This window comes from Laetiporus sulphureus, assembly GCF_001632365.1.
Source record: "Laetiporus sulphureus 93-53 unplaced genomic scaffold LAESUscaffold_33, whole genome shotgun sequence".
NCBI classification, from domain to species: Eukaryota; Fungi; Basidiomycota; class Agaricomycetes; order Polyporales; family Laetiporaceae; genus Laetiporus; species Laetiporus sulphureus.
This window is the reverse complement of record NW_024468542.1, coordinates 134717-157034: the sequence shown is the minus strand read 5'-3', so window position 1 is coordinate 157034 and position 22318 is coordinate 134717. Positions and strand designations below refer to the sequence as shown.

Genomic DNA, 22318 nt, shown 5'->3' with positions numbered 1-22318 from the left:
AGATCTTCCCTTTTTTTCGCCGAGGTGCCACACGAGAAAAAAAAAAGTTTTCAGCGAAACGGAGGCGACCTGAAACATTCCAATGTTTTATTTATATGATATAAATATGATGATCTCCTCGTTTGTGTATCCGAGAAGGCTAAGGTCAGAGAGTTTGGAGTAGATATGTGTGTGGCGTGCGCCCTCGCACGCCACAACCGGGGTCGCGTTGAGTCTAGGATAATCACATGACCGCGAATAGCGCTGCTCTCACGAAGCGCGGACGCTTCGCGCTCGTTAGATAGCTGCCGCAGCGCCGCTGGCAGCTGCGATTCTCTTCAAGTGTCGCAGGGCAGGGCCTCCTCTTTCTTCGCAATACCAAAGTCTTCCTAAAGTCACGATATACCTGCTCATTGCTCTCGCACATCGTTGGCAGCACTGCTTTCTCCAAGGACAAAAGCACCGTCTGAAGGCCGCGCAATTGTTTGCTTTGGCAGACTCGAGATGCACCATCCGAGAACGCGTAGCGAGCTGCTCTTGTAGAATGCATGAGCTGAACGTTCAAGATCCAATGACAAAAATGTGAAGTTCTTTGCATAGCACAGGTTTCAACACTTTCTGGCACCTTTTCCGTATATCTCGTTTTCGCCCCGGTTCCCCTCCTCCTCTTCGCTAGAATCAAAGTCCACTGACTCATAGCCGGCATCGATACGCATCGCTCCCCATCTCCAGAAGCTCGTCCAAGCTGTGCCCTTGTGCCTGATTTTGCGCGTCTAGTATCTTCGCCGCTACGGCGTCCAAGAAGTCATCGAACGCTCGCGTAGTTCTCAACTAGCCCACGACTTTGTTCTTTCGCTCTGCAGCTGGACTGGGGATGCTGCTCGAGTTCCTTCCCGTCGATTCGTGATGCACTCGTGTGGACAAGTATCTCCCGTTATCCGACGTGCTATTGTCCTGCGATCGCTTGCGAGAAGACAGATGGAGGGGGAGCTTGATGGTAGCCTCAAGGGATGACGGTCTCCCTTGCGCATTGGCGTCGGTGTCCTTTGCATGTGGCCCGCGCTCTTGTTGTGGCCAAAGTCCATTGCAGCTGGCGCGTGGCCTACGCGCTTCGCTATTGCTTCCTTCATTGGGCCAAGCCATGTGAATGCAGTCCTTGCCCTCGTGGCCTGGTGAGCGATCTTCGTCGCCATCTGACTGGCCTGACTCTGGTGCGTTCCATCGCCTCTCCTGTTCAAGGTGGTGGCGCTCGAACGCGAGATCCACTGAGGTGAGATGACGCTTGTCTGATAATGTGCACACGGCGGCACTGATTGTAAGAGACAGCCCGGTTAAATCTGAGTGGGTGACGTTCTCACCATTGAAGTAAGAGACCGCCTATTGTCCATATATGTACGTGGATAGGCCATGGTAGGCTCTGATTCTTTGTCCAAGGCCACAGAGACCACATTATATGGTCCCAAACGCGAGAACAGGATCGATTCAGGCTCTGGCCCGAATGGATCCACCAGCTCCTCATCGTCATCCGACGAATTGAGTGGATGCAACTATACGAAGGTCAGTGTGTTCGTTGTGATTCCCTGGCACAGACTCACTGATAGCACATTGTTGTCCTCCGCCATAGCGATCATGATTCCATCTCCGCGTATGGTCCCAGCTCCATCAAGCTGACTTAGTTCATCTCCCCCAGGATTGGGGAGAGTAGCTCAGACGGGGAAGCGACTTGCGCGTCGCCTCGTCCATGAGTCTGCATAAAACACGGTAAGCACACAAACTGTAACGGACGTAATTGGTAAGGCTGACTAACAGTTTGACCATTTGTGGCCGTCTCGGTTTGTTTGCTTGCACAGGGAGCGACGTTCATGAGTGTATTGTTGATAGTTGGTAAAACATCTGACCACGTATTTTGCGGTAGTCGTGTCGCAATCCCGCCACCTCAAATGTTACCCGAATTCTCTGGTGCGGACGGAGGCTCGGGTGGCATAGTAGCGTTGCAGCGAATATATGGGGTGCTACCTGCTGTCGAGTTTTCGGGATGACGACGAGACAAAGACTGCATAGGTACGCGTCGCTCCGCCTTTCGCCTTTCACTGAGCGGATGGTGATACACGCAGAGAGTTTCAGATACGTGGGTCATTGAGTGGAGTGTGAGGTGTGGCAACGGAAGAGTGGCGACTCGGTGAGAGGGAGAGGACGGCTTGAATATGGGCGCCTAGTTGACCGCGGCTTTGGTAACCTACAGCGCCTCGGTATCATGAACATCTCACAAATCCAGCGTGGAAAAAAGTGCCAAAGTTATATTAGAAGCATAGCCATCTATTGGAATAGTTTCGGAGTCAATCAGACAAATTCACGGACTACAGGAACTCAAAAGTTGCAACTGAGGGCCAATGATAGTAAACAGCGCCACTGACACAGCATCGCAATATTGCTTCCGCGAACGATCGATCGCATACACATACCGCTGCCGTCGATTGCAGGACGTAATGCATATGCAAATTCACCGCAGCAGCAGCTCTGACTTCGGAGATCAGCAGGACAGCAGGGGCAGTGAGGCTCGGCCAGCGCTAGCGGGGGGCGGGGCCTTTCCTGTCAGAGAGCATCTGCATCTGTCTGTCAGTTACCCCTGTGTTCGCCAGGCACAACGCGCTACGTCCATCAGACAGCAAGGCGGTGACGCACGCGCACTGTTTCTTTCCTCGATCGTTTGAACAGCAAACTAATGGAGAACTGTACATAATTCATTGATAATCGCGCCCCGGGCCTCATCTGTTCCCCTCCTTTCCCCTTCTCCCGTCCTGTGAGTATCGACAATCGCGATGTCGACCAAGGTCTCCGAGCATGCCTTTTATATCGGCGGCCAGATGAGCGCCATCCTCTACGGTGCGTCCTCCACTCGACTGCGCAGGGTGCACAAAGCTTGATGCCCTGATTCTATCACCAACAGGCGTCGATCTCATCATGTACTTCACGACGATGCGAGCGCTGCTAACAAAGTCTGACGCGCGGCGGAGTGACCGGTTCTTTATGGTGTACAGCACGGTCATGCTGCTCCTGCTTACGGTCGACGTGTCGACGAACGCCGTGTGGGGTGAGCAGATGTGGATCACGTTCCGCGATGAGCCCGGTGGTGTGCCCGAGTTCATCGCGACGCACATCACAGTGTGGTACGAGCAACTGTCGTCGACATCTGTTGTCGCGCTGATATTCATGAGCGATGCACTGCTGGTGAGTGACTGGGCTGCAATGTGAGTTACGGATCAATTGTGAATGGCTCCTGCAGATCTACCTCTGTTTCATCCTCTGGGGATCCCGCTTGACCATCGTCGTTCTGCCTATTCTTATCTACGTAGCTGCCTTCGGTACTTTTCCACTCTTCACAATCTCACGCCCACTCACGCTTCTCCTTTCTCCCAGCCCTCTCCATTTGCGAGCTCGTCTCCGCCGGCGTCCCCGGCGGGGATTTTTTCGCGGGCAAGTCCGTCCACTTTGGCGTGCCGTACTACTCGCTCTCGATTGCGCTCAACATCTGCCTGACGCTGCTCATCTGCGCACGCCTCGTGTACTTCTCGCGCTTCGTGCGCGTTGCGGTGGGCAGGGAGAGCGCGCAGCTCTACACGGGGCTCGCCGTACTCATGATCGAGAGCGCCGCGCCATACAGCACGCTCGGTATCATGTTCCTCGTGTTGTATGCGCGCGAAAGCGATGTCAACATCGCGTTTGGCCAGGTGTGGGCGAAGCTCACGGTGAGTGCTCTTTCTGTGTCTGCTCATGAAGTGGGGTCTGACTGAGACCTGTACCTACAGTGCCTCTCGCCGCAGCTCATCGTCCTCCGCGTCGCGACCAGCCGCGCGTGGGATCGCACGACGATCAGCCAGGCACAGAACCTGCAGTTTGCGAGGGAGGCGACGTCGACCGTGCAGCCGTCGACGAGCACGTCCAAGTCGGACAAGGAGGGCGAGTCGTTGCCCATTACGTTCTCGACTGTCGGTGGGAGCGGTGCGGCGCTGCTGAGCCTCGCCTCGGTTTAAATGGAGCAGGAATGGTGTCAGTGAGGTGTAGGGCGGAAGATCGAGGTGGATTTGTCGCTCATCTGTTTGTTTGCTTGCTTGGGATACCAGATATATTACTGTAGGCTGTTGTACTCGGTACTCTTGGTGATATCCTGCTATGATCGATATGCCTAGACAATACTATTAATGCACCAAAAGTCAGCAAAATGTACACTTTGGTGTTGCACGTAGCAGCATCCTTCGTCCGTCAAGAACGCGCGAGGATCCACAAGTATATGAATTGTATGGTACACAATTCGCCAGCGGGCAATAGCGGGTATGAAGGCTTCAGTCATCACGAAAATCTCGAGTTACGTGGTTGTGCTTGGATTTCTTTATGCAAAGTGACAAGGTCATAGTACGTGGCTTGATTTCGCTGGCACCGTGGACAGTCTCCTCAGGACGCCTGCGCGATGGTTAGCCTTGTCTCGTGTGTTTTCTCTGATAGTATTACTTGTCACACCTTCGGGATTACCCGTAATTTGAACGGATGTATTTTATAATGTTCTGCCTGATAGTAAGAATAAGGAGTATCCACAGTGTAAAGTCCCATATAAGACAGAATAATGATGGCATACCTGGAGATGTGAAATGCTGCAAATCGATTTTCGCCTTGTATGGTAGCAGAACCTCTTATTTAGCCTGCAGATATCATGTATGGGACGCCTGTATCGTGAGTGCTCTCTGCCACTGTGAGAATACAGGAAGGGGACGAAGTCGAAATAGTTTCGCTTAGGCAGCTGTTCATATATATGTGCGGAATTTGATAATTGTCACGACATCTTGCCGTTACTTATGCTGACCAGGCTGTCAAATGGTCATCATTGAGCATGCGGGAATGTATGATAATGACTCGAATGCTTTGCCACAATCGCGTCGCGTCGTGTCACATGAGCGTGATGCAGTGCGCTAAACAACGCTCCCAGGCGCGCGCTTCCCCTTGCCTGATGCTTGCTCTCATCTATGCTCTGCCGTCACACATACTGAGGTTTTTCGCTGGACAGAAGAACTGGTTATATCCCACCTCCGGCAATATGCTCGACCGTAGCGATCTTTGCCAGGCGATGATGCCGGAGAAGGGGTGATGCGTTCGCGCCCAGAGCATGATGAGACGTGTCAGTCGGTTGCTCCCATGCTGCTTCATCACGGACAAGGCAACCGTGAAGGCCGTGTCTCAATGTTTCTCAAATGCATGCTCAAGTATTGATATTTTGAGCGTGTACGGCATTGCAATCTCTTGCGACTTCTCTTACCAGCCTGGACAGTGACAGTACAGTCCATAGCCTGACGGTTTGCCGTGCGACCTCAATTTTCAGAGTGCAACTAAAAAGACAATCTTCGTGCTAGAGGAATGGCCAGATAGCGGCGTGCGGCCGACTGGCTCATTCCGTCGTCTTGCACATGAAACACCGAGTTTAGGCCAGAATGATCCGCGTCTTCGGTATCAGAGGCGCATCAAATTCTGAAACGCTGTGCCCTCCGAATGCCGATGATTGGGATTCTCGGGGAATGGTACCCGCGTGAGTTGTTATGAGAGGCATTCCTTGCTCGTCTATGTTTCTTTCACTATGGAAAATACAACCCAGTGCGCTGCTGCTGCTTCCGCCGCAACAGATGCCAGAAGCGATAATATCGATCTAGCATTCGGTGCTTGGCGCACCTGCACCCATGCTCTGCCCATGCGATTGAGTTCGTTCATACTAAGCATGTCCCTGCCGAGCATCCCGAGCATCCTGGCTCAGCGTTTGATTTGCACTGGTACATCACCTCGGCTGCTGTGTAGCGCACTGCAATAGTCGGACACAACGCTGTTGTAACACGTTCTGCTAAGAGGAGACAGGCCTTGGCGGCCATCCTCGAGGTATAAAATGCAGCATTCGCCGACAGCGATCTACAGCTCCTCAGCGGTAGTCTCACGAGCCTCAGAAGTCGGCACTGGTTGGTGAGCATGAAGCGTCCGACCTTTTGAACAGCATACTAATGAATATAACTTGTAGTCCTTCTGTCACATTCGTTCTAGTATCACGTTTTAACGACTCCTTACGACTCTACTCTACCTCCAGCATCCGCATCTTTGCGCTTCTCGTACTTCGTTCAAGATGATGTTCAAGGCTCCATTCTCCACCCTTGTCGCCCTTCTTTGCCTGATGGCTTCTCCCGCAATGTCCGCACCGCTGTCGGCTCGTGAATACAGCATCGCGCAGGACATTGCAGCACGTGCAGTTGCAGCATCTCCCCAACAGGGCAGTGAGGCGCTTGGCATCTTCAGTCTCATCGGTGATGGGCTGCAGGGCCTCGGACATCTCATCGAGTAAGCTGCTGCATGTGAAACGAAATCATCAGCTAATCATACTTGGTGTTCTAGGTCCAAGACGAGCAGCAAGCGTGACCTCACGGCTCGTGAATATGCCATCGCTTACGACCTCGCAGCTCGCGCCACTGCAGCGCCTCCCCAGCAAGGCAGTGAGGCCTTTGGAATTTTCAGCCTCATAGGTGATGGGCTGCAGGGGCTCGGACATCTCATCGAGTAAGCTGCTGCCTGTGAAACGAATTCATCAGCTAATCATACTTGGCGTTCCAGGTCCAAGACGAGCAGCAAGCGTGACCTCACGGCTCGTGACTACGCCATTGCTTATGACCTCGCAGCTCGCGCCGCCGCTGCGCCTCCACAGCAAGGCAGTGAGGCGCTTGGCATCTTCAGTCTCATAGGCGATGGGTTGGAGGGTCTCGGTCACTTCGTCGAGTGCGTTGCTGCTCATAATCCATTTCGTCTTGTGCAATGCTGACGGTCTTCCGCTATATAGAGACAAGACTAGCAATAAGAAGAGCCGCGATCTGTCCGATCTGATCGCCCGCAAGAATACCCTGTACATGGAACACGGTCCTGCAGTGTACCACACGCCGACACATGCTTCTCCTCGATTCGACAGCTACCGGTAAGCTGTTTTATATCTCTAATGGAACGAATTCTGACGCGCCATCCTCATAGTGCGCATCATGCTCGGGAGCTAGAGGAGCTTCTTGCCCGCGCAGACGACGATGGCAGCGCGGCGATTGCCACTCTCAATGTTCTCTCTAACATTAACAAGTGGCCGACCAATCGTCCGGCATCGCCGGCACCCATCAACTGGTCGCAAGCTTGAATGTTGCAAGGGTGGTACGGTCGCGTAGCCGATGTTGTGTCAAGGTTCAACAACAATCGATCGCCTTGTGCAGTGGTAGAGAGACGTTCATAATAAAGGCTGATAAGATTGAGTGACCCCACTGTAGCGCCTGACTTCCACCAATGCGAAACAGAACCTACGGGTAACATAAATACTGATAATTGGATTGACTCTGTCCTCATAATTGTCCTGGTTCTCTTCTTTTGAAAAGAAAGAGATAAGTATTTTGTTGTCTGCCTGCGGCAGGCGACACGCTCCGGCGCCAAATGGCACCATGTGACCGTTCCTCGACATAGCCGCCTCAAAGAGTCAAGTTCAACTTCAAGCCCTCTTCGTCGACAGCTAACTCCTTCTTATCCTCCATCCTTTATGCAGTGAATCCTCGTTCAATTGTTGCTAGACAGAAGAGCGCAGTGGTGGTTATGCTATGTTGCCCCAGCAAATGTCTTATAGTGTTTTTCGGCCTGCAGGATCTGGTGCAAGTCGTACAGCCTGCCGTGAACGGGGACTGGGCCTCACGCATCTAAAAAGGCGTGCCTCTTCCAAGTTGACTCTGTGACAGATGTTTTCATCTATTCACGATGAATGTGAAACACATCTTCTCGAAGAATACAGCCAGTGCGTTCACTTCTAATTATAAACGAGCGCTCGATTACGGCGTGATAAAATCCGAAAGATGCATTCAGAGCATGGTCATCCTGAAACGATGGTGATTGTGCTCGCTTTCGCGCGCCGTCACACGCGTGTCGCTGGATGTCGAGATCTGGGATGTCTTGTGGCTTCCCCATCTGACATGCCAGCTCACACGATCACTATTCTTAGTCGCCATCTGATATACACTGCAGATGAGAGCAACGGTAACCTCTATGCAGCGTCCGGTACATGATACGAATTGGTGTTCAACATGCATCGGTTTCGGTTCCATGGACATACAGCCCGTCAATGATACAGGGACGGCGTCCGATAACTAACCACTGTCGATGTTTCGGCTGGTTGACAACTTGACATCATGGGAATTTGTTCTGATGATTTGTGTTTGTCTGCTGACTTGACAATGTTCACATAGTAATATGCAGCCATGCTAGACGAAGGAAATTGTGACATGCCGGCGACGACGTGCTCTCAGAGAACGCCAGTATCGAGGAACATCTGAGCGCCAAATTCGTCCCCGGCCAGGGCTTTCGCCCGCGTGTCATGATTTCAGCCGAATAATCATCTGCCCGTCCTTAGCCGCGCAGCAAAGTATCAAGTCATGATCAAACAGCCTCGGTAGGTTCTAGACAGTTGCAAACCAGTGCAATGCGCAACTTGGGCGTTGATATCACGACTTTGTGCCCGTGGCAGCCGCGTACTCACGTTCTCAACCAGTATAAAGAGTCGATTGTGGAAACCGCATCCCTCAGCTCCTCCTCCCCCGTTCGAGCCTCCGAAAGTCGGCACTGGTTGGTGAGTAGAGAGTCCCACGGCAATCAACGTAGCCTCTGACTTCGGCTCATACAGCTTGATTTTTGTAACGATCTTTACGCATTTCTATTCACGTTTACTCGACTTTCAACTCTTGCAATTATTCTCACTTTTCTACACTTAACCTCAGCTCCTTCTCTCTCTTCCAATTTCGATCACGATGCGTACTTCCACCGTTCTCGTTCTCGTTGTCTCGGTGGTTGCTGCCACGCCCGTTTTGTCCGTCCCTTTGACCCTTGAGCGTCGAGCGGTATCCAGCTATTCCGATCTTGTCGCACGCGATGAACTCCTACAAGAGCTCGCTGCCCGTGCTTCTCAAGATGGCAGCGAGGCATTTGGCTGGTTCAGTGTCGCCGAGGATGCTTTCAAAGCTGCAAAGGCCCTTTCCAGGTATGTCCTGACAGTCTATGACAATGCACGACTAGCTGATTGAGGGTTACATCCAGCGCTCACAAAAGCAAGAAGAACAAGGACAAGAAGAAAAGCAAGCGGGGTCTATATGAATACTACGCTCGCTCCATTCCCCAGGGCAGTGGCGCTGTCAACTGGGAAGGCCTGGTGCACGATGGCGTTCACGTCGCTGAGGACATCTTCGAGTGAGTTTTACCGGTGCCATTCAACATACATCTCGTCTAACGAGAACGGTCTGCTAGGGACGGCCACAAGCGCGAGCTGTATGACCTAATGGCTCGCTCAGTCCCGGCGGGCAGCGGTGCCGTAAACTGGGAGGGCCTGGTTACTGACGGTGTCCACGTCGTCAAAGACATCTTTGAGTAAGCACCGCTGACGACAACGGCCTGGATACGATCATTGATGAGTCTTTCATAAGTGATGGCCACAAGCGCGAGCTGGATGACTTGATGGCTCGTTCAGTCCCGCTAGGTGGCAGTGGCGCCGTAAACTGGGAAGGCCTGGTACATGACGGTGTCAATGTCGTCAAGGACATTTTCGAGTATGTCGTCCCGTCTCCCGTTCATCAGTGCCCAGCCATTGATTCATGATGCTTCTACAGTGATGGAGACAAGAAGAGCAAGCGCGAGCTTCTCGAGCTCATTGCCCGCGCCGTGCCATTGGGCAGTGGTGCAGTCAACTGGGAAGGCCTCGAGAAGGATGGCGTCTCTGTCGTCCATGACATCTTCGAGTAAGGGTTCGCACTGACTACTGGCCCTCGTGCATTCTCATTAGTTTCTGCAGGGACAAGAAGAAGACCAGGGAGTTCGTCGATGTCTTCGCACGCGACTCGGCCGGTATGCATGCACCAGGTCGTCTCAGCTACTACCCGAGTATGCACAGGCCTATGGGTGCGTCTCGCCTTCCGAGGCCGCACAGACCCCACTAGTGAGTAAAACCACACTGTGTCTATTTATACAGCTAGTAACGGACTCGAATGCCCCGTGCGTCTGGCAGTTCGCACCAGGGAGACTTCTAAGGGATACGCGCTGTGGATCATGACACCAGTTGGATAGTTTGGTGCTAAGTTAGCCAGTGGAGAACATAGCGTAGAATATTGTTCACGTCGAGTTTTCGAATACTATGATGCTCGATGGAGGAGCTCACCACATTTGCATATCTGCACCTGTTTAGACAACACTTTCGACGCGTATCAATGACGTGGCAGTCTGCAGTCTAAAATTTGAGTGGTAAATTATATTCTTCAACGCAGACACAAAACGACATTACAGTAGCGTTCATCGGACGTTATACTACTACCACCTGATAAACCGGTCTGCAAATCAAATCCGCGGAACAATCATAACTTATGCAACGTAGAACGTAGGTCATGACACAATGCAATGCAGAAAAAGGTCCCGCAGCCACGCGGGCTACAGATCATCCTCAGGGTCCCATCGTGAAATCTTGCCCAGAGGGCGCCAATAGTACTGCTTTGATTTCTTCGTCTCGGTTCGTTTCGCCGGGCGCGGCATCATGCTCCGGATGAGCATCGCTCGTTCCTGGTCCTCGTCGTTTTCAGGTACATAAAACCACTGGGCTTCCAGTGTGTGGTCCGCAGTGTCCTGATAGAGACAATGAGATGATGAATTGACGTGAAGCCTTACATCGGAGGCAGAGCTTACCTTGCCTCTGCTTTCCACCTTCTCAAAGACTCCGCACGAGAGACGGCCGGCCTCAAGTACGTCTTCGATCTTCGACATCCACTCCTTCTTGTCCATCGGCCCATCGCGTCTCGTGCTTGGCGCTTCCTTCAGCGTGGGTCGAGCCGCGACGAGCGAATTGTACAGCGATGAAGCAGGCAGGGAAGACGCACGAGAAGAAGCTAGCGCCTCGATGAGCATGCCTTGCATTTCCGATAGAGGTAAAGGCAAAGATGCGATCAGGCTGGGAGACGGTTCGCGCCGTTTCTGTTTCGAGCTAGCTTGCTGCTTATTTGACGATCCGGAGGACTGCGCCTTGGTACAAGACGTCTTTGTTGCCTTCTTTGCAACGAGGGCATGACGGTCATCATCATCGTCGCTACCTTCATCCTCTTTCGGCTTCACTCGTTTTCCCGCCTTCTTTGAGCCGGAAGTACTGTGCTTTTGCCGCTCGCATTTATTCTCCTTCGTCTGCTCCTTCACCTTCTCGCTCGCCTGTTGCTTCGCCCTCTCCTGCACTTTTGGTTTGCTCACCGAACGTGCATCCTCTTCGTCCGACTCCTCATCAGACGAGAACACCACTCGCCGACGCTTCTTCACGGGCCTGCCTTCGTCCTCTTTTCGACGTTTCCGCGCTACATGGTGCTTGGACGCTTTCGGCTGAGGTGGCTTCGCGTCCTCATCGAGGTCCACCAGAGCACGAGAACCCGAAGCAGTGAGCACGCGAGGTGAGCCATCCTTCCTCTCGGTAGGACTGTCATGATTCGTGCTCGGTCCAGCAGGCGCTGGCTCCGGCGAGGATGCGGTCTTCGCCCGTTTGACCTCAGGTTCGGCCTCGGGAGCGGACATGCTTCGTTTTCTGGAGAGCTGCGACTCTTCCGACGCGACAGTCTGCTCGAGAATGCGAGCAGGTGATTGAGGGCGGGAAGGTAAGGGACTAGCTTTGATGAATGAATCTGTCTCCTCTTGCTTCGTCTCCTCGATGACCATGCTGAGCTCTGAGAACAGGTCCATTTTGGATATGGTAACGACGACGTCGTTGGTCGTGAGGACTACTGGAGTAGAAGCAACCGTCGAAGACACATCAGACACAGGATCCACGTCAATGCTTGCACTCAATTGCGGCTCCGGCCCCGGCTCCAACTCACACGCAGGAGATTTCGATCGTAACCGCGGCGTTAGCTCTCTGTCCTCTTCCTGCGTTAATGGACGAGGAGACGACGGTGGCGACGACAGGGGCGAAGACCCCATGCTCTTCATTCGTAACCGCGAGCGTGCTGATTCAGGCGTGGGTGTCGGTGATGGCAGCGGAGAAGAGAACGACAAGTTGACTGCAGGCGTCGAGGGGCGGCTGGGGGTGAGAGGGATCAGGGGTGATGAAGGGATGGGCGGCGGACAGTCTGCAACGCTCTACATACGTTGTCAGCTAGTCGGCGACATTGGCTGGATCAATGTACGCACCTGGCTCAACGCCTCTACATGCTTATCCTCAGTTTCTTCGACAGCCAATGCACCCTCATCAGAGGCGTCAGCCTTCACTGGCTGAGACGATGGCTGTTCTTGATCAATGTGCAAGGACTCTTCTTTGATCGAAACAGGGTCGGCCGACGGTTGCGGTGATGTACGAGGGGACGATGATGCGGAAGGGGCATGCGGGACAACTGCAGGTGTCTTTTCCTCCACTGCCATCTGCGATGGGAGCATCGGTTCCGGCATAGGGTTCAACAGTTCAAATAGTGCAGACGGACGGATGACATGATGAACGATGGGCGGCGGAGTTAACGGAGGGGCGGTTGACGGCGATGCCGAGGAGCACGACGATGAACAAGATGATTGCGACGATGACGGCGATGGCGAGACGTCAGCGTTGACGGCCAATGGAGTGGGCGAGCAATTCGTCGGGGTCGACGAACAGCCATCCGTAGGACTCGACGATGCTAGCGATGTCGGGGAGAGGGGTAGCACAGGCAACACCGAAGACGGCGTCTTTGATCGGACGGCCGATAAAGGCGATGACCGCCGAGACGTCGACGAGGCACTCAACCGCAATTCATCCACACCTCCTTCTCTCTCCCTCCCTTCCCCACCCGCGCGCCCTTTGCCTTTCCGTCTTTCGCGTGGCAACGACAGCGTGCCTAATGTCTTGCTTTTGATCGGAGGACAGCTCGTCATCCTCACCGTCGGCTGCTGACGTGTAAGAATGAATGGCTGATCGCGCTCTGCGGACGTCGAGAACGACACCCGCCGTTGATGCGAGAAGATATTGCCGTCACCAAGAGCCATGTCATCGTCCTCGCCAATGATTCCTGAGCGGGAGAAGAGAACGACGACCATCAGCAACACTCCAGAGCCGTGGGATAGCACAAGGACAAGACAGAGCAAGCTTCACGCGGGGATAAACCGCACGACCTAAATGCTAGCGGACTTGACGCCTTCCGCGCTCGAAACACCTTCTTTCCCGCGGGCCATCCAAGCACAACATCGCAGCTTTGCCCGCGAACCAACATCCATCTATCTCGCCAGCGCACAGAACCCTCATTCATGCCCACGTTCCCCTCGCTCTCCGCGAATGCAAACCCAGGCGCTCTTATCCAGACAACAGTCGTGGCACCCGACAGGCACGAGGCGTACTGGCGAACACCCCTCGGCACTGGGTCATCGATCACAGGGCAATTCCGGGGCCGGACCGACCATCTGATGGATACCACGTCCCTTCCTCCAGTCATCCCCTAAACTGACGCAACAAACGCTAAACGTGAGAGCCTGAAGCTTACCCCGCCTGCGGAGTGAGAACACTCCGCAAAGCCAACGCGTGAACGACGATCGTAATAACGCAGCTTTCACGGGAGAACAAGCGGCAGTCTGTTCGGAAACGAGACCGTGGAAGACAGACGCCAGGCAGTCACGGAAGAATCACGCGCGGTCTGGCACCCGATCTGGAAGACGCAACCTTGGTGTTCAGCCGATCCTCACAGCCGGGCGCATGTCAGTCCCCCCTTACCCCCCACGTCGCATCCACACCGTCGGCAAACTCTCTTCCAGCCAGCACCTTTCAACAATCACGGAACAGAACACTCACTCACCGTTGTGACGTTCCTCCTCGTATTCAGACGCGCCGTCTATGTCCGACGTCAACGACTGCTCCTCCGGCTCCGAAACCTCGCTCAACGATGAAAAGAACGATGTAGACGTGGCGTAGCGAGGCGATTGTCCGTGCCCATAACCCAGACGAAAATAGCTCGACCTTGCAGGCGTCTTCGCCGCATATCCATATCCGGATTTTACGTATGAATGTGAGTACATCGCTTCTTCCTCGCGCATGTCGCGTGCGCGGATCTGGTAGCCATAGCGTTGCTCATGTGCGTGAATGGGACTGGACTGATATCGGATGTGAGCAAGGCCCTGTTCGACGGGCGAGCTGGGTGCAGCTGGAGAGGACGAAGAAGATGAACAGTCGGTCGGAGACGTATATGATGAGGAGGATGGGTAGACAAAGGATGAGCGATAGGAGTGGGGGTATAGACGCGACGCGGCGCGTGTTGGCGAGGACGAGCACACGCTGCCGAGGTCGTAGAGGTCGGGCTCGACATCGGATGAAGATACGCTCTTGCGCCTAAACTTGATGGGAACCGCGTGCGGCGGTGAGGAAGAGGAAAACAAGGAGGACGACATACGCCGTTGGACAACAGAGGGGATGATGAGGGCAGGAGGAAAGGATGATAAGGCACGTGCCTTGTCAAACGGCGCGTCTGTATGCGCGTGTTTGCGCGATCACGCGCTTTGACGCGTCATGCGTGACGAGCGCGTCTCTCACGGCCGCCACTGTCTCACCGCGGCCTCCGTAACGGAGTCCGCAAGCAAGGCACCTGTGTGCATTAGATAATGTATCTTGCCTTTCGCCCCCATCTCGCTCCTCGTTGCTTAGCATCCGCTCTACGCCCTTTGTCAAACTCGTCCAGGTCCTTCTCCAGCAACTTTCTGACCAGAATGCCTCGCACAGCAGAAACCGCGAACTACAAGGTTCGACAGACTGTGGTTGCGTTATCGCGGGCTCGCGGTTCACCATCGTACCCTCTCAGTTCAACCATACGATGCTGCGCGTCAAGGACCCGAAGGTGTCGCTGAAATTCTACACCGAGGTATGCCGCCCTTTGCTGTTACATGCCCGAGCGCCGACGCTCAGCATGCTTATTCAGGTGCTCGGGATGGATCTCGCGGACAGTAAGCCCGAATCCCTCGATCTCTCACTGCCGCATCGGTTGATCACATTACAGAGGCTGAATTCGAAACGTTCACGCTCTACTTCCTCTCCTACAACCACGGCAACGAGACCACAGACCACGTCACGCGTTTCGGGCGCGAGGGTGTGCTCGAGCTGACGCACAACCACGGCACCGAGTCAGACCCCAACTTCCAGGGCTACGCGTCCGGCAACAGCGAGCCCGGCCGCGGCTTCGGTCACATCGCCATCGCCGTGCCCGACGTCGAGGAGGCCTGTGAGCGCTTTGAGCGTCTTGGGGTCAAGTTTCAGAAGCGCCCCTCGGACGGGAAGATGAAGCACATCGCGTTCATCCTCGACCCCGATGGGTGAGTGATTGCGGTGTGTTTCTCCGGCGTGACTGGCCAGCTGACAGGGTGTCGCATGCAGCTACTGGATTGAGATCATCAAGGGGTACTCTCCGTGAGTATTCTCGGCTGACAAAGTCGTAGAGAAGATAACTGGACGTGTATGATACGGAGAAGATCTTCTGTAGACTCAAAGTTGTAGCAGCTATCGTCGTCGAGGATTGGCCTTGTCTTTGCTATCGTCATTGCACTCTATCACGAATGCGATCTATATTCGCGCGAGTGCACGCACTCAGAAAGAGTGCAGGAGTATCCTTTCTCGCAGGAAACTTGGCGCCATTTCGCGAAGACGCACGGACGTGTGTATACGATCGGCGATAAGATCTTGACATCATATCTCATCCGGGGTACATATAGCTCGATCCCAATAAGATCGCCGCGATTTGCCCCCCTTCTCCCTCTCCTCAACACCCTCATTCCATAGACGCGCTCATCATGGCTTCGAACGCAGAGACTGCAGGATTCAAGGTGCGCGTGCACGGTGTTTGTGAATCGCAGAAAATGCTCAATGCTTCGCAGTTCAACCACACGATGATCCGTGTCAAGGATCCCAAGGTGTCCGTCAAGTTCTACACCGAGGTGCGAAGGTCCATCAGGTTCTATGTAATTTTTACTGATACCCTCTGCTTGATCAGGTGCTTGGCATGGAACTGCTTTCCCGTGCGCCTCTAGTGCCATACAACGTTACTCTCCTCTGCTCACACACCACGCAGACCACAAGTTCGACAGCTTCACGCTCTATTTCCTCGCGTTCGACCACTCGGGTGGTGTAGAATCTGCCAAGGAGAAGAAGGACTCTCGATTTAATCGTGAAGGTGTGTTCCCCTTGGCTACATTCAGAGCAGAAGCGAGTCGATCGGGATCGATCGTAGAGCAATGGACCCAAAATATGCGACGTCCATATTCCTGTATGCATGGGAAGCACACTTGTTTGAGCCGGATCCCAATGTTTCATCAGGGATGGGCGCTGAGAGGGCTTATTATGTGAGGACGGAACCAGGCTGGATCCGCTTGAGGAGGGTCACTCTTGTCCGGACCCGCATCAGTCCCTCTTCTTGCGTTTATAGGTATCCGGTGCTAACCCACCATGAATGTCTGAGCCACGTAGGGTTACGCCCGACGTACGAAATGGGCTAACCATCCACGCGTGCTCCCTTCCCTTGAGGTGATGAGGGTACAGTCGCATGTATTATCATCAATGAGTTCTGTTTTATCTCTTTACCTCCTATCTTTCCTTTCATCTCCCCGATTCATCCCTTTCCTTGGGTGCTGACCGTCCTCTTCAGGTGTACTCGAGCTCACCCACAACCACGGCACCGAGTCCGACTCCAACTTCGCGGGGTACGCATCCGGGAACAGCGACCCCGGCAAGGGCTTCGGACACATCGCCATCACCGTGCCCGACGTCGCCGCCGCCTGCGAGCGCTTCGAGCGCCTCGGCGTGCCGTTCAAGAAGAGGTTGACAGACGGGGCCATGAAGACCATTGCGTTCATCTTGGATCCTGATGGGTGAGTTGTTCTTTCTCTTTGGAGATGGACGAGCTTTTGATGGTGGTTTGTAGCTATTGGATCGAGATCGTCCCTCGGATCCTTGTGCTCGGTCCTGATGATCAATGAGAGGATCAAAGTGCTGGGGGTGCAGACGAAAGAAGAATTGTGATGTAAAGCATATTGCAACCGCAAAGCTCTCCCAACTGTGCTAGACATTGGTGGAAATGAGTTATAGGCACCAGAAGCCGGATGCAGCAGTGCCCGCCATCAAACTCGGCCATCTAGTCTGGATCGGACACTTGTATCGCGCGCGTTCTCCGCGCTACCCTTAAACGAGTGTTTATATCGCCGGCCACTGTATGGCTGGGAGTTCTTCAAATGACAGCGTCTCCGTCAGTCTTGCAGAATCGACCGATCAATCCGTCACTTGTGGAAGTCTGAACAGTTCGTACGGCATACTTCGTAAACGTGAGCATGCGCATGGAGATCACTTGCAATTCATGCACTCAAGAACTCGACGCAGTTAAAGCCTCTCGTATGTAGCTTTCATAAACCATTGTCCTGGATTGGCTCAACAACGAGCGAACTGGCAGTTGAGCTCTCCAAACACCATCGCATTCCAGGTAGGAAACTGACAACACGAATACATGTACAAGTGACTTCACAATTCAAATCCACAACGCCGACGCCAATGCCAACCTCCGCTTAGCTCGTACATTGTATCCTGACATGAGAGCGTCATTGTGAGGGGCACATCACAGTAAGCCAGCAAGAGATACTCACTCTGTCGAAGGATCCAACCCCGCCTCCGTCGCCAGCCTCTGCAACAATGCCTTATTCGAGCATGTGCTGTCCGTCCGCTTCATCTCCACCTCCCTCGCATGGTACGGGCTACATCACGGAAGGCCATGAGCATCCCATCAGAATCTAGAACGGAATCTAGAACGGAGTGCAGACGATCACGTACTGGTGACCATAGTGGCCGAGATGCGAGTATGACGGCCGGTGCAGGTGGTAGTGATAGTGCGGACGGTAGGCGTGCAGCGGTCTGTGCATGTGTTGGATGCCGTGGTGGTAGTCCTCCGTGGACGGGTGTGCATGTCCGTGGTAGGGATGCATCGCGTGGTACGCGCCGTCTTGCGGGTGGTACATTGGGTGGTAGACGTCCCCGACGCGGTGCATGGGCTGGTAGCCTGAGTAGCTTGACTGACCGGAACTGGAGACCAGGTAGTGAGCGGTTATACTTTGAGAAGTAGTCGTGGCGGAAATCCTGCTCACCCGAAGGACATCACGGGAGCAGCTGCCCCGAGCAGAGCAAGAACGGCAATAGTGAAGGATCTCATGGCGCAGATGTATTAGCAAGAAGCGTTAGATAGGCTTTGTGAAGTGTGGGTTTGGCTCGTAGGTCTCGAGGTCGTCAACAAGGAGTGCGTGAAGGGTCGTAACAGGAATCAAGCTGCCCGAGGACTCAGCTTATGGCCGTTTAGCAGTAGGGAAAGCACGACACTCACCAACCAGTGCTGATTCTTGGGCTCGAGCAGGGTAGTGCGGGAGAGCTGAAGGGCTGCCATTGCCCGTCCATGCTATTTATGTGAGGAGACTCTGACAGGAGCAACCGATATCAAACGCCGCAGCGATGATGCAACAGAAAGCCGAGCGCAAGATATCTCCATCTGATGGATGTTTTGCTTGTAGCATAGCTTCTTCATAGCTTCTTGGGTCACTACGAGCACAGCATTGAGCGTCGCTCCCTGGATATTGCGAGTTAGTTGATCAGTAGCACCAGATGTTTGCAAAGATGTGTTTTTGACGAGAACAATAAACCTGCGTCGACATTGAATCCGTGCTCTCGATGGGTCTAGAAGAGAATCTGCAGAGAACTGCATCTTGATGTTGCTTTGAAGCAAAGCACAGCTGCTTTGACGAATCGCTCCCGTGGTGACAGACATATTATTGATGGCAAGCGCAACACAGCCATCCGCAGCTTGATTTCCGACTCGAGTAACGTTTCAAGTAGAAACACGCAAAGGTGAAGAAGTTGGGGATGAAACACGATCTGTCAATTATCGGATGAAGATTATTATTTTACACACCACAATGACCACATAGCGAAGAGAGATATCAATGAGGTATTTATTGGCTTACTCTGAGAGAAAATATCACCCCTCCGTAGTGGCCAGTGATCACAGACGTAAAAATGCAGCTTCTCGGCGCGAAAATATGTGAGCTTCGTTTCTCAGAATCGATGCACAGGGGACTTCAAGTGGGCATCTGAAAAGCCTCCTGCATGTCGCTGGCCACCATAACATAAAACGAGATGCGTAGATTAACTGTCGTCGCAGAGTAAAAGATATATAGACCAGCCGTATGTAGCCTGATCCACAGACTCTCCTCTCCTCGTTTTGTCATCCCCGCATCACTTGGTCTCTGAGTCGTCTTCCTCGCCGCCGCCGCCGTTCATCAGTGTCCCGCCAGACCGAGGCGCAAGCGCGGGAGGATCCATCCGCACAATGCTGAATCTCGACGAGCCGGGACAGCAGGAGACTTGACGCATATATGTGAACCGGCGGTGAGAGGATAATCTCCCAAAATGGGCTCCTTGCTGACTAACGATCAATGCGAACCGCGCCGTGGCCAGAGTCAAAGAGGCGCCCAGCGTCGACCGTGCGGAGGCTCTGCTTTGTAGATTAACAGCGTCCCTCTATCCGCACCCATCTCCTATCGCTTTTCCACCGCACACCTGCGCAACTCCTCGCCTGCATCGCGGAGCCACAACCTTACGCGTTTTCGCATATATTGTCGCGCGCCACATTGTAACCTTTGTCACAACTCCCGGTTACGACTCGTGTGGCTCCCCGCAAACCTTTGCGAGCTATCCTTGTGCATTGATCTCGGAGAACCATTGTCCTCCCCCTACATCTCAACACCTTTCGTCTCTGTTACACTTTCCCGCGCCGAGAACACAGTAATTGACGTCTCATTACGTGCCGAAAGTAACGAATTATTGATGTTTTTCTGCAGCCAACACAATACCTATCGCCAAGATGCTGGAGGAGCCCATATATCCCGCTGGAGAGCCTATGATCACTGAAGGAGGTGAAGAACATACGCAGTCTACCCAAGCCGCCACCCAAACGCAGCCCGCCTCGCAACCTGCATTCAATCCTATAGACGAGCACCTCTGGGGCTGCCTTATACCTTGCAGCAACACCCTCCGACGCATCGACTTTAACAAGAACAAAAAGCTTTATACCGTCGGCCGCAATCCCACGGATAACAACATCGTTCTTCCCGCCAAGAAGATCAGTAAGTGCAATGCTCTCGCACTTCCTTGACCGCGCTCATCAAAAGTGTGGCGCAGGTAATCACCATTGTCGAATCTCATGGGACGAGAAAGAGACACATTCTGCTGCCATTGTGGTAGAGGATCTCTCGAGCAACGGAACATTCGTGCGTTCATACGTTTCAGATCACTCGATCGGGTGTTCAGTGTGGCGTATGGCTAGATCAACGGAAACCTGATAGGCAGAGGCCTTCGCCACATCATATACGATGGCAACGAAATTTCGTTCGGGTCCTCTTCGATGCAGCCTGCAAAGAACCCGGCCGAAGACTTCCGTATGTCCCATTCGATTTCTACATCGCAAAGATCTGACCTTTATTCCAGGATTCGTATTCAGACATATGGCGGGCGGCATTCCCACTTCTGGCATGAACGCATTCTATCAGTTGCACACGGAACTGGGTAGAGGATGCTTCGCCACAGTCTGGAAGGCTATCCATCGTCCTACTGGCGCGTGGTACGCCATCAAGACGATGCAACGGAAGCAGCTGCGCCAGAACTCTGTGTTGAACGCAGGAGACGATGCAAAATACGACCGCGAGATCAGCATCCTAGAATCGCTCGATCACCCAAACATCTGCAAGATGAAGGAAGTGTTCTTCGAGGAGTACACGATCAGTGAGTCCGCAGGAGGTCAGATGAGGAAACACACTGATTGATCAATGCAGATCTGGTCTTGGAGTACGTTACTGGTGGCGATCTGCTCGACTACATCGTTACGCGACAAAGACTGAGTGAGTTGAAACCCGTCACGGCATCTAGTATTGGCTGACGCCCCATAGGCGAGCAGATATCTAAGCATTTCGCGTACCAGTTGTGTGATGCGCTTGCGGTGCGTGTCCCTCATGTATGGTTCGGTCGTGCATCTCTCATGCGATCTCCCATCAGTACATCCACAGCAAAGGCATCGCGCATCGCGATCTAAAGCCTGAGAACGTTCTCCTGACAGACAGTCCACTCCCGAATGTGAAGGTCGCAGACTTTGGCCTCGCGAAGGTCGCGAACACGTACTCTGACCTGAGGGTAAGTTCTTCGCTCGTATGTCTGGCTCGGCTCACGTACAACGCAACTACAGACGATGTGTGGCACTCCCGCGTACCTTGCACCTGAGGTTGTCCTGCAGGAGAACGAGAACGGATACGACCTCGTCGTCGACAGCTGGAGCATGGGCGTGATCGTCTTCTGCATGTGAGCGCCCCTCATCCCGTACACGCGCGTGCACTATTGACCCCAGAGGTAGGCTTACGGGCCAGAGCGCTTTCCCGGACGACAACGAAGGCCACCTGCGCGACCGTGTCATGCGGCGAGAAGTCGACTGGATCACATTCCGAGAGTGTTGCTCGAGCGAGCGTAAGCCTTCGCCATTCCTTCTCTCTCCTGCAGCATGACACTCAAATCCACCTCTATATACAGTCGCGGAGAGGTTCATCCGTCGCCTCGTGGAGAGAGATCCCGCACGACGCATGACCGCCGCAGCCGCCCTCGAGCACCCCTGGCTCGAGCTCGAGCGCATCGTCGCGAGACACCAACATCGCGAGAGGACCGCCTCCCCGAAGCCTGTCATTGCCGACGACGCCTCCATGCACACCGTCACCGCCAACGACGACGACAACGACAAAGCACAGGACGAGCCGATGGAGGAGGAGACGTTCGAGGTCACGGGATCGCAGTTCGGCGACATCCCCGGCGCTTATCCGCACAGCCAGCCGCTGCAGCGGCGCGCGCTGATCCTCTCGCAACAAGAGGAGGCGCTTCCGAAGGAGCCCATCGGAGAGCCTATACCGGGCGTGGATGTGCTTGCGGCGGTCCCGGAGGAGGACAGCGACGGAGCGTCTGAGGCGACGGTCCCGTTCGCGCCCCCAAGGGGCGCGAGGTACACGGCTGTGCGCCAGCACGAGGTGGGCGATGAGGGCGCGGCTGAACGCTTGAAGCGGGCAAAGGTGGATCGAAAGAAGGTGGAGGCGAGTGCGTCGATGAGCCCGAGGGGTGTACGCAGGTCTGCGAGGCTGCATGCTTCGCCGGCCAAGACGAGCCGCCGATGAAGGTGATGGTCGATCATTGTTTCTTGCGAATCGAAGCTCTATTGCTAAATGTAAGATCTGCTTT

At 53.9% G+C, this 22318-nt stretch overlaps 12 protein-coding genes across 12 annotated transcripts; 7 read left to right on the top strand and 5 right to left on the bottom strand.

Moving 5' to 3' along the window:
- Positions 1-837: 837 nt before the first annotated feature.
- Positions 838-1293, top strand: LAESUDRAFT_304024 (uncharacterized protein). The gene has a single exon (XM_040901904.1). The coding sequence runs from the start codon at positions 990-992 to the stop codon at positions 1251-1253; it is 264 nt and encodes an 87-aa protein (XP_040762044.1). The 5' UTR covers positions 838-989; the 3' UTR covers positions 1254-1293.
- LAESUDRAFT_304025 (uncharacterized protein) lies at positions 1294-1553 on the bottom strand. Its single transcript, XM_040901905.1, has one exon. The coding sequence runs from the start codon at positions 1502-1504 to the stop codon at positions 1334-1336; it is 171 nt and encodes a 56-aa protein (XP_040762043.1). The 5' UTR covers positions 1505-1553; the 3' UTR covers positions 1294-1333.
- An 82-nt stretch (positions 1554-1635) lies between these two features.
- LAESUDRAFT_728112 (uncharacterized protein) lies at positions 1636-2154 on the bottom strand. Its single transcript, XM_040909362.1, is given in 5 exon segments — positions 1636-1781; positions 1838-1872; positions 1927-2038; positions 2080-2084; positions 2101-2154. The coding sequence occupies 3 exon segments, from the start codon at positions 2036-2038 to the stop codon at positions 1686-1688; spliced, it is 243 nt and encodes an 80-aa protein (XP_040762042.1). The 5' UTR covers positions 2080-2084; positions 2101-2154; the 3' UTR covers positions 1636-1685.
- A 360-nt stretch (positions 2155-2514) lies between these two features.
- Positions 2515-4195, top strand: LAESUDRAFT_703678 (uncharacterized protein). The gene is made up of 5 exons (XM_040906524.1): positions 2515-2862; positions 2927-3207; positions 3263-3341; positions 3397-3725; positions 3786-4195. Exons 1-5 carry the CDS (start codon positions 2799-2801, stop codon positions 4008-4010), a joined length of 978 nt encoding a protein of 325 aa, XP_040762041.1. The 5' UTR covers positions 2515-2798; the 3' UTR covers positions 4011-4195.
- Positions 4196-5926: 1731 nt separating this feature from the next.
- On the top strand, positions 5927-7101 carry LAESUDRAFT_303997 (uncharacterized protein). Its single transcript, XM_040901903.1, has 5 exons — positions 5927-5973; positions 6029-6342; positions 6397-6558; positions 6613-6774; positions 6836-7101. Exons 2-5 carry the CDS (start codon positions 6131-6133, stop codon positions 6969-6971), a joined length of 672 nt encoding a protein of 223 aa, XP_040762040.1. The 5' UTR covers positions 5927-5973; positions 6029-6130; the 3' UTR covers positions 6972-7101.
- A 1956-nt stretch (positions 7102-9057) lies between these two features.
- On the top strand, positions 9058-10265 carry LAESUDRAFT_303969 (uncharacterized protein). Its single transcript, XM_040901902.1, has 6 exons — positions 9058-9255; positions 9313-9432; positions 9489-9611; positions 9672-9800; positions 9854-9997; positions 10067-10265. Exons 2-6 carry the CDS (start codon positions 9344-9346, stop codon positions 10086-10088), a joined length of 507 nt encoding a protein of 168 aa, XP_040762039.1. The 5' UTR covers positions 9058-9255; positions 9313-9343; the 3' UTR covers positions 10089-10265.
- A 217-nt stretch (positions 10266-10482) lies between these two features.
- Positions 10483-10968, bottom strand: LAESUDRAFT_658094 (uncharacterized protein; the record flags this gene model as incomplete). The annotated part of the gene is made up of 2 exons (XM_040904731.1): positions 10483-10674; positions 10735-10968. Coding segments are annotated over 2 exons (426 nt in total), but the record flags the coding sequence as incomplete, so codon positions are not given.
- A 1687-nt stretch (positions 10969-12655) lies between these two features.
- Positions 12656-14633, bottom strand: LAESUDRAFT_303660 (uncharacterized protein). Its single transcript, XM_040901900.1, has 2 exons — positions 13836-14633; positions 12656-12936 (listed from the first exon to the last, which is right to left on the bottom strand). Exons 1-2 carry the CDS (start codon positions 14422-14424, stop codon positions 12803-12805), a joined length of 723 nt encoding a protein of 240 aa, XP_040762037.1. The 5' UTR covers positions 14425-14633; the 3' UTR covers positions 12656-12802.
- LAESUDRAFT_303720 (glyoxalase I) lies at positions 14530-15499 on the top strand. The gene is made up of 5 exons (XM_040901901.1): positions 14530-14772; positions 14832-14891; positions 14949-14973; positions 15027-15339; positions 15401-15499. The coding sequence occupies exons 1-5, from the start codon at positions 14635-14637 to the stop codon at positions 15435-15437; spliced, it is 573 nt and encodes a 190-aa protein (XP_040762036.1). The 5' UTR covers positions 14530-14634; the 3' UTR covers positions 15438-15499.
- A 291-nt stretch (positions 15500-15790) lies between these two features.
- Positions 15791-17110, top strand: LAESUDRAFT_728103 (glyoxalase I). Its single transcript, XM_040909361.1, has 6 exons — positions 15791-15846; positions 15898-15957; positions 16014-16038; positions 16092-16193; positions 16665-16887; positions 16941-17110. Exons 1-6 carry the CDS (start codon positions 15814-15816, stop codon positions 16993-16995), a joined length of 498 nt encoding a protein of 165 aa, XP_040762035.1. The 5' UTR covers positions 15791-15813; the 3' UTR covers positions 16996-17110.
- A 464-nt stretch (positions 17111-17574) lies between these two features.
- On the bottom strand, positions 17575-18212 carry LAESUDRAFT_761150 (uncharacterized protein; the record flags this gene model as incomplete). Its single annotated transcript, XM_040912868.1, has 4 exons — positions 17575-17593; positions 17653-17760; positions 17837-18085; positions 18148-18212. 4 exons carry the CDS (start codon positions 18210-18212, stop codon positions 17575-17577), a joined length of 441 nt encoding a protein of 146 aa, XP_040762034.1.
- A 1737-nt stretch (positions 18213-19949) lies between these two features.
- LAESUDRAFT_658076 (Pkinase-domain-containing protein) lies at positions 19950-22254 on the top strand (the record flags this gene model as incomplete). Its single annotated transcript, XM_040904725.1, has 10 exons — positions 19950-20175; positions 20231-20319; positions 20376-20487; positions 20537-20830; positions 20881-20946; positions 20995-21044; positions 21101-21235; positions 21288-21400; positions 21453-21562; positions 21626-22254. The coding sequence occupies 10 exons, from the start codon at positions 19950-19952 to the stop codon at positions 22252-22254; spliced, it is 1824 nt and encodes a 607-aa protein (XP_040762033.1).
- Between the last annotated feature and the right edge of the window lie 64 nt (positions 22255-22318).

What these genes read in the sequence shown, in the direction of transcription:
- LAESUDRAFT_304024 (XM_040901904.1), top strand. Translation starts at nt 990, where the DNA reads ATGACGGTCTCCCTTGCGCATTGGCGTCGGTGTCCTTTGCATGTGGCC.
- LAESUDRAFT_304025 (XM_040901905.1), bottom strand. Translation starts at nt 1,504, where the DNA reads ATGACGATGAGGAGCTGGTGGATCCATTCGGGCCAGAGCCTGAATCGA.
- LAESUDRAFT_728112 (XM_040909362.1), bottom strand. Translation starts at nt 2,038, where the DNA reads ATGCAGTCTTTGTCTCGTCGTCATCCCGAAAACTCGACAGCAGGTAGC. An exon ending in GTCCGCACCAGAGAATTCGG is followed by an intron (nt 1,873 to 1,926) that starts GTAACATTTGAG and finishes ATACGTGGTCAG; the next exon opens with ATGTTTTACCAACTATCAAC. An exon ending in TCAACAATACACTCATGAAC is followed by an intron (nt 1,782 to 1,837) that starts GTCGCTCCCTGT and finishes TCAAACTGTTAG; the next exon opens with TCAGCCTTACCAATTACGTC.
- LAESUDRAFT_703678 (XM_040906524.1), top strand. Translation starts at nt 2,799, where the DNA reads ATGTCGACCAAGGTCTCCGAGCATGCCTTTTATATCGGCGGCCAGATG. An exon ending in TCATGAGCGATGCACTGCTG is followed by an intron (nt 3,208 to 3,262) that starts GTGAGTGACTGG and finishes TGGCTCCTGCAG; the next exon opens with ATCTACCTCTGTTTCATCCT. An exon ending in TATCTACGTAGCTGCCTTCG is followed by an intron (nt 3,342 to 3,396) that starts GTACTTTTCCAC and finishes CCTTTCTCCCAG; the next exon opens with CCCTCTCCATTTGCGAGCTC.
- LAESUDRAFT_303997 (XM_040901903.1), top strand. Translation starts at nt 6,131, where the DNA reads ATGATGTTCAAGGCTCCATTCTCCACCCTTGTCGCCCTTCTTTGCCTG. An exon ending in GGGCTCGGACATCTCATCGA is followed by an intron (nt 6,559 to 6,612) that starts GTAAGCTGCTGC and finishes TTGGCGTTCCAG; the next exon opens with GTCCAAGACGAGCAGCAAGC. An exon ending in GGTCTCGGTCACTTCGTCGA is followed by an intron (nt 6,775 to 6,835) that starts GTGCGTTGCTGC and finishes TCCGCTATATAG; the next exon opens with AGACAAGACTAGCAATAAGA.
- LAESUDRAFT_303969 (XM_040901902.1), top strand. Translation starts at nt 9,344, where the DNA reads ATGGCTCGCTCAGTCCCGGCGGGCAGCGGTGCCGTAAACTGGGAGGGC. An exon ending in GTCGTCAAGGACATTTTCGA is followed by an intron (nt 9,612 to 9,671) that starts GTATGTCGTCCC and finishes ATGCTTCTACAG; the next exon opens with TGATGGAGACAAGAAGAGCA. An exon ending in AGGCCGCACAGACCCCACTA is followed by an intron (nt 9,998 to 10,066) that starts GTGAGTAAAACC and finishes TGCGTCTGGCAG; the next exon opens with TTCGCACCAGGGAGACTTCT.
- LAESUDRAFT_303660 (XM_040901900.1), bottom strand. Translation starts at nt 14,424, where the DNA reads ATGTCGTCCTCCTTGTTTTCCTCTTCCTCACCGCCGCACGCGGTTCCC. An exon ending in CGAGGAGGAACGTCACAACG is followed by an intron (nt 12,937 to 13,835) that starts GTGAGTGAGTGT and finishes ACACGTCAGCAG; the next exon opens with CCGACGGTGAGGATGACGAG.
- LAESUDRAFT_303720 (XM_040901901.1), top strand. Translation starts at nt 14,635, where the DNA reads ATGTATCTTGCCTTTCGCCCCCATCTCGCTCCTCGTTGCTTAGCATCC. An exon ending in CAGAAACCGCGAACTACAAG is followed by an intron (nt 14,773 to 14,831) that starts GTTCGACAGACT and finishes GTACCCTCTCAG; the next exon opens with TTCAACCATACGATGCTGCG. An exon ending in CGGGATGGATCTCGCGGACA is followed by an intron (nt 14,974 to 15,026) that starts GTAAGCCCGAAT and finishes ATCACATTACAG; the next exon opens with AGGCTGAATTCGAAACGTTC.
- LAESUDRAFT_728103 (XM_040909361.1), top strand. Translation starts at nt 15,814, where the DNA reads ATGGCTTCGAACGCAGAGACTGCAGGATTCAAG. An exon ending in CAGAGACTGCAGGATTCAAG is followed by an intron (nt 15,847 to 15,897) that starts GTGCGCGTGCAC and finishes AATGCTTCGCAG; the next exon opens with TTCAACCACACGATGATCCG. An exon ending in CCGTCAAGTTCTACACCGAG is followed by an intron (nt 15,958 to 16,013) that starts GTGCGAAGGTCC and finishes CTGCTTGATCAG; the next exon opens with GTGCTTGGCATGGAACTGCT.